At 64.8% G+C, this 7,333-nt stretch overlaps 1 protein-coding gene across 1 annotated transcript; it reads right to left on the bottom strand.

The window, feature by feature from the left end:
- Positions 1-3,837: 3,837 nt before the first annotated feature.
- Positions 3,838-6,528, bottom strand: LOC141978441 (coenzyme Q-binding protein COQ10 homolog B, mitochondrial-like). Its single transcript, XM_074940537.1, has 5 exons — positions 6,422-6,528; positions 5,867-6,025; positions 5,409-5,601; positions 4,665-4,766; positions 3,838-4,317 (listed from the first exon to the last, which is right to left on the bottom strand). The coding sequence occupies exons 1-5, from the start codon at positions 6,505-6,507 to the stop codon at positions 4,150-4,152; spliced, it is 708 nt and encodes a 235-aa protein (XP_074796638.1). The 5' UTR covers positions 6,508-6,528; the 3' UTR covers positions 3,838-4,149.
- Positions 6,529-7,333: the final 805 nt, after the last annotated feature.

The following is a 7,333-nucleotide window of genomic DNA, read 5'->3' as shown; positions in this document are numbered from 1 at the left end:
GCCTCTCCCGTGCCTCTGCCACCGTCCGCACCCGTCCGCTGGCTGCGCTGGCCTGAGTCCCTGGAGACCCGGCAGCCTGGGCTCCTGCTTCCTCCTAGGGGGAATGAGCTGATGCCACGTACAGTCTCACTCCCAGCAGCAGCAGGAAGAGCCAGCTCTGGCTGAGACTCAGCAGTGCCTGGGGCTGGCCAGAGCCCTGCAGCGCAGGAGCCAGAGACATGCCGGTCGGGGGGCTCTCCCAGGGCAGCGCAGAGCAGAGAGGGGAGCAGGCTGGGCAGGGAAGGGGTGTCCCATGTGGCACTGCAGGGCACTCGCCTCCAGGCCATGAGCACTCCACAGCCCTGAGACACTGCGGAGGCTGGCCTGGCCTCGGCACAGCGCGGCTCTACGGGTGCTGCGAGCACATGGACGTAACGGGGCAAACGCCACCTGAAGTCCCAGTGTCGGCGAGGCCGTGAGCTCAGCCCCGGCCTCGGGAGCCCAGCCAGGACCCCAGGCTGGCGCAGGCCACAGAGCCGGCCGTGCCACATCGGGAGGTTCTGTCAGGGTCCCGGGCTCGGCTCTCGCGCTGCCCTTGGGCCACAGGCCTCACCCGCCACCAGCTGCTCCCTGCTCCCAGCCAGCCTCAGCCCCCTGGAAAATCACCGCGATTCCTCCCCTGTGCGCACAGCCGCTGGGAGGCAGCTCAGCCTGGGCCTTCCTGCAAAGGGGCGTAATCCTAGCAGGGCACCTGGCTGGCCCGCAGCTGCAGCAGCGGTGGGATTTACCCTCTCCTCACCAGGTGGGGACAGGCAGCACCTGGGGCGCAGGGCGGATTGGGAGGCTTGCCCCAGGTCGTGGAGGCACGCTGTCTCAGAGCCAGGAATCAATGCCCAGGGCTGCTGACGCCCGGCCCCGCCAGAGATCAGGCCACCCTTCTCCCCGGCGGCCTGGCAGCCTGCCTCCAGCAGCAGCCGACACCCCATAATGCACCCGGCCACTTGGGCAATTCTGCACCTGGGGTGACCAGCTGGTGCCCTACAGCAGGAGAGGGCACTGGCTGCCTTCGCCGGCTCCCTGGCTCCCCCCACCCCGAGTGCTGTCCAGCAAAGCCTGTGCAGAGCCCACTGGGTGTCCCCCGCACCTCCCCGCACAGGGATCATGAGCTGCGATTGGGCAGCGGGACGCACACCCCTGGGGCACTGGGGCAATGTTGATTCAGCCAGCTGGGGCTGCAGAACCCGCCTCCCTCCCATTGCATCAGTGGGAGTCTCTGCCAAAGGGGTCAGGCAAGTCCCCTCCCATCCCACTGCCAAGCCAGCGCCAAGGGCAGCCTCCACCAAGGAGCCCCCTGGACAGAGCCAGAAACTGGGCTAGTAAACCAGGGACCCCCAGCACACATGGAGCCCCTGCAGCCCCATTGCCCGCTACAGACCCTGGGGCCAAGAGCTCAGGGCATGGCACTGCCAGACAGGCTCCCTCCTCCCAGCAACAGCCTGGACTAGGGGGAAGCTGCACCTGCTCCCAGCTTTGGGACCCACATGGCCACAGCCCTGGGCCCAACCTCAGTGCACTTCCTGCCTGCAGCCCCTGGCGCACTGCAGCCCCCCAGTCAGATGGCTGCGAGTACCACAGAGAGGAGACAGTTCCCCAGGGGCGACCCATTCCCCAGGGCACCTCATGGCTCCTCTCCCGGCCCCCTTGTCCCCGGGTCCTGACAGCGCGTCACTTTCTCCCACTTACGCCAGGTGCTGCAGTTGATTCCTGCTGCTGGCGTAACCGGCCCTGAGATAACAGCCACCTCCTGTTCCCGGTGTGCCCCTCCTGACGCCGGCTGCGGGGCCAGCACAAAGTCCACTGCTGACGTGCCACCTGCCCCCTGTTGGCCATGGCCCCAGTGGAAGCAGAGGGCACAAGTGCAAAGGCCCTTTGCCTCACTCAGGCCGCGGTCCTGCTGGGGCTGCACCGTGAGACATGCCTGAGAGGTGACGGGTGGACAGCACAAGCCCTCGCTTCCCCTGCGGGCTGCAAAGGGAGCAGCCCTGGAACCCCGATGGGCACCACTGACCCGTTCCTATGGGCTATTCTCTGTCCAGCAATCGCGCCCAGGGCTCCCCCGTCACAGACCAGGCCCCGCTTATGCTAGGTGTTGCACACACAGACCCTTCTCCAGCCGCTGGCTCTCACCCCCAAAGGCCAGCGGCTCCGGCCATTGGCTCGTCTGCAACAGACATTTGCTTCATGATGAAAAATCCAGCCTGTGTGAAGGGGCTGCTCCAGGCCCATGGGCTAATGGGGGTTCCTACAGTGGATACTAGCTACATCCAGGAGGGACCCCTGGAGCCACCTACTCTGACCCCCAGCCACTCACAGATCCTCACCTGCTAACACCAGACACCTGCAGAGAGTGTGTGTGTCCTGCCCCCTCCCCGCTCAGAGCCTCCCACCAGAGGGACCTGCCTGGCATTCAGGTATTTCGAGGCAGCCTCCCCCTCAGCACCCCAGTGGCAGGATCTGTGGGGGGCATGAGGAACATTCCTGGGCCACGCAGCCCCTGGCTCTGGCCCAGGGTCTCTCGAGCGGGGCCGTTCCAGCACAGCACAGCGGGGCCATGACGCAGACGGGGGCGCGAACCAGGAATCAGTGACCTTCCCTCCCCCTGCCTGCACCTCACTGCGCAGAGAGAAAACATTCTGTGCTTTCCCCCTGACCCTGAACATGGAGCCTGGCTCCCCCTGCGCAGCGACCAGGGGCGGGGGGGGTTGCTCCCCGCAGGCTCCTTTGCTGGGGGTCCAGTTTGCTTCTCCCACATGGGGGGACCTGGCTGCTAATAGGGAAGGAAGGAGCAGGTGGCTCCCAGCTGGGCTGCAGCACTAAGGGGACTCAGCTCTGTGAAGCAGGAGGGGGCAGCCGCTCATATCCCACCTTCCAGCCCTGGCCCAGACAAGGCCTCTGATACCTGAGCCCAAGCCCCAAGCCCAGGGGCAGGCTGTCAGCAGCATCCTGGGCCCAGGGATTGGATTGCAGACCTGCTGGCATGCCGCTGGGATCACCTGCACAGAAACCCAATTAGCAAGTGGCAGGTGCAGGCCCATGGAGGGATTGGAGCTTAATCAGTCTGAGAATCTGCCCCTGGGACTCGACCCCATCCCACTGGGCACTGCAGCCACGCTGCCCCAGCCCCAGCCCAGGGCCCCTGCGATCAGCAGCACCTCCACTGTGCCACCCTTCGTATTCATCAGAACACGCCCGGCCAGGGAGACAGACCAGGGGCACGGGCCATTTGCCTGGACACGGGTGCGCTGGGATGCAGAGACCCCAGCAAGGGGCGCATAATTCAGTCAGTCAGGGCCGCTGCCCCAGCCCTCTCTTGCCCGGGGTTAAAGCCATTTGGGACACAACCCACCCGTGGCAGCACCTCGGGTGAGCCGCACAGGGGCAAAGCCCGGGTTACACCAGAGCAGTGCATCTAGCAGGGCCTGCCCTGGGTAAAGGGCATAGTGCCAGTTCCCCACGGAGCACGGGGGTGGGTTTAACTGTTCCACGGCTGGCTGCTGCCAGGGCCAGAACACAGGCGCCCTCCACGCTGTTATACACCCACGGCCCGGGGAGTTTCCCTGTGCGGCTGTGAAGTGGACAGGAAGCTGGGATCACACTGGATTCCGCAGCCCCTCCCCGTTCCCATGACAGTTTCCATTTCCTGTTTGCCTGGCTAAGCTCAGTGCACTGACATCACAGTTACTTAACTTCCCAGAAGCTGGGGAAGGAGGCTGCTGAGAAGCGATAAAGGCCCCAAGGCGGAAGTGAGGCTGGTGGGTGAAGAAATGTTCAGAACAAGACTTCATTCCAAATTTTATTGAGGTCACATTAAAAACAGAACATTTAAAAACAGAACAGGACACTGGGTCTAGGAACATTTGATATTGCAACAGACACATAGATCAGGACAATGGACCTTTGGTCTTTGTCGCATCAACATTAAATAGAAACAAAAAAGGATTAAAAAAATAATTTATCCCCAGGGTGTGTGGGTTAAATAGACATAAATAGAGCAAGGAATCTGGGTGGCGTCCAGCCAAAAATCTGGACAGAATGAAACGAAGACAGAGTCTTCGGCTGAGCTCAGAGGGGTGTCCCATTCCGGCAGGAGATGCTGGTCCTGAGGCGTCATCACACGCAGCGGGCTGCCTGCAAACACTTCTGGGGATGCACGGCCGTCTGCGGGCCGTACATCTTCTCCGCCCACCTCTCAAAGGCCGTCACCATCTGCTTCACCACCTCGTTGAAGAACAGGTTGGCCAAGTGGGAATGCAGCATGGACTTGAACTCAAAGGAGACCTGACAAGGAAACACAGATCTTAACGGGGGCTGCCCTGGGATCTCTGGCCAGGCAATTAACCGTACTCCTGAGAACCAGGGCAGGAGTTGCCATGCTTTGCCCAGCCAGCGGCTGCACGTGACCAGCACAAAGATGCAGCAGATTGCAGCTGCCCTCGACTTCCTGCAGAGGGGCAGCCTGCCAGAGCAGCAGGCTGCAGCATCACTGGGGTGGCCCGTCTAAAGCATTCGCTAGCCACATACGGCGACCCCCCGTGAAGGAAGGAATGCTCTGTGCAGGGCCAAGCCTGCCTCTTCCACCCCCAGCCCAGCCTGCCTCGAGGATTGGCACAGACAGGAATACTCACATAGAAGTCTAACGTGCAGGTGTCCGGCTGCCCCGGCAGCCCTGGGCTAAACCTCCACAGCGTCTCCAGGTGGCTGAAGATGCGGCTGTCGCTGCATACAGCCTGCAAGAGGAAAGGTGGCTCGGGTCAGCTTCGTCCGACAAGGCTCTCAGCTGAGCAGGATACATTTCAACCCACCCACACCCAGGAGCCAGGGCCACCCAGCCAGGGCCACATGAACGAGTCTGTGAATGCGGAACGGGGTTACACCCGCTGGGCAGTACCATGCGAGCCCCCATCCGTAGAGAGGCTGGGGCTGGCAGCTCGCTTGGGCAGAGGTTCCTCATCTGGCACCTGTCCCAAGCACTGACTTATTAGTGGGACGTCAGCATATCCTCAGCCCTGATCTGCCTGGAAATGGACCCACGCAGCTCAGAGCCAGATACAACGCTGGGGCTCCTCGGAGCCCAGCTGCTGCCTCAGCATGAGGGGTGGGGTGTTGGGGGCTGCATCTCATACACAGAAGCGTGATGAGAATGGGGCAGTCGGGGTCACAGCCACAAGAACACGAGGCCTGGGAACCACAGCAACCTCTTCCAAGACCAGTCTTTGAATTTAAGTGCCCCGGCTTGACATGCCTGGGGCCAATTATCAGAAGTGTCAAGCACCTGTAGCGAGTTGAGAGTGCTCAGCACCTCCCAGCTAAGCCCAGGGTGTCTGGCCCTGGGCATCCCCACAAACCCCGGTTCCCTGGTGGCCCCTTACCCGGATCTGGTGCTGGGGAGTCAGGGAGATTTCAGAGACGTAGCGCTCCACGACGGGCGCGAAGCCGACCTCCAGCTCTGCCCGCGTGAGCCCTTTGCGGCAGGACAGGATCTTGGAGCGGTTGCACCACGGCACGAAGAGCTGGTAGCTCTCCACGTTGGCCACCACGTTGTACATCTGCTCCATCGAGTAGCTGGAAGAGAGGGGAGACGAGCCACCTGTCAGCAGGTGCCGGGGGGGGTGACATTTCACAGAGTAACGTGCAGAGCACCTGGCGAGGAGGTCGTCAGGCTGGGAACTCAGCCACTGGCCTGCACCCTACCCCCTTCCCTGGGCAACAGGGCCCTGCCACTGCCGGCCAGAGACAAGCCCCACCACCAGCCCCTTGGGCCAAGCCCCCCTTGGGGCGCTGGGGGCTCACACGCTGAACACACACCAGCCCGACGGGAGCGACTCACCCCAGCACTCGCGCTTCCGCGTACTCCATCCGCCTGGCGCCCAGCGGGGCTGCCAGGTTCAGGAAGGTCCGTGCCGGGGGCTGCGGCACCCACGCCGGGGCGACGGGCGGCCGCTTGGGGGCCTGCGGTGTGGCCAGGATCCCACAGGAACTTAAATACCTGAAACGCAGAAGGCCGGGTACGGGGGGGCGGTGAGCGTCCGTGCACATCCCGGGGGCAGGGCAGCCTCCCTGGTGTGGAGACAACCCCGGACAGCTCAGCCCCGGGGAATCGCCGCCACAGCCCCCCCCCAGCACTGTGCCCCCCCCAGGGCCCCCCCCCAGCGCAGGACTGGGCCCCCCCACCCCCAGGCCCCCCCCCAGCGCAGGACTGGGGCTCTTCTGGCCCCGGCTGGGGGGCAGGACACCAGGGGACGGTCCCGGGGGTCCCACGTGGGGCGTCCGCTCCGAGGGGTCGAGCAGGGGCCGCCCCATCCCCGGGGCCCGGGACCAGGCGGCGGCTCCTGGCGGCCCGGCCGGTGGACCCGGGAAGCCGGCAGCCCGGCCCGGCCCTTACCGAGTCCCGTCCCCGGGGCGCGGGCGGCCCCCAGCTCCCCGCAGCGCCCGCAGGAGCGCGGCTCCCCTGCAGCCGCTCCCGGCCATGGCTCTCGGCTCGTCTGGCCGCGCCGCGCCGGCCGGCCCCGGCCCCCGAGGGGTGGGTCCGCCCCGTGCCCCAGTGACGGGGGGGGGACCCGCACGGGGCGGGGCCGCGGCAGGGACAGCCCCGAGTCGGGCGCCCTGGGGCCGGGGGAGTCCGGGGCAGAGGGGCCGGGGCAAGGGGGGCCCTGGGCAGCTGTATGGGGGGCAGGTCTCAGGATGGGTGTATGGGGGGTGGGGGTCTGGGGCCCAGGGAAGCTGTATGGGGAGCAGGGTGGGGGACAGGTCCCAGGATGGGTGTACGGGGGGAGGGTCTGGGGCTGAGAGAAGCTGTATGAGGGGAGCAGGGTGGAGGATAGGTCTCAGGATGGGTGTACGGGGGTTCTGGGTCCCAGGGAAGCCGTATGGGGGAGCAGGGTGGTTGGCAGGTCTCAGGATGGGTGTATGGGGTCAGGGTCTGGGGCCCGGGGAAGCTGTATGGGGGGTTCTAGGTCCCAGTGAAGCTGTATGGGGGAGCAGCATAGGTGGCAGGTCTCAGGATGGGTGTATGGGGTCAGGGTCTGGGGCCCAGGGCCCAGGGAAGCTGTATGGGGGAGCAGGGTGGGTGGCAGGTCTCAGGATGGGTGTGTGGGGTGGGGGTCTGGTGCCCCGGGAAGCTGTATGGGGGAGCAGGGTGGGGGGTAGGTGTCAGGATGGGTGTGTGGGGTGGGGGTCTGGGGCCCAGGGAAGCTCTATGGGGGAGCAGGGTGGGGGGTAGGTGTCAGGATGGTTGTATGGGGGGGTCTGGACCTAGGGCAAGTTATGGGCTCACTGAGGCAAGAAGTGGGGACAC

The sequence above is a fragment of the Natator depressus genome, chromosome 27 (genome assembly GCF_965152275.1).
Source record: "Natator depressus isolate rNatDep1 chromosome 27, rNatDep2.hap1, whole genome shotgun sequence".
Lineage (NCBI taxonomy): Eukaryota > Metazoa > Chordata > Testudines > Cheloniidae > Natator > Natator depressus.
This window is presented reverse-complemented; position numbering and strand designations above follow the sequence as displayed.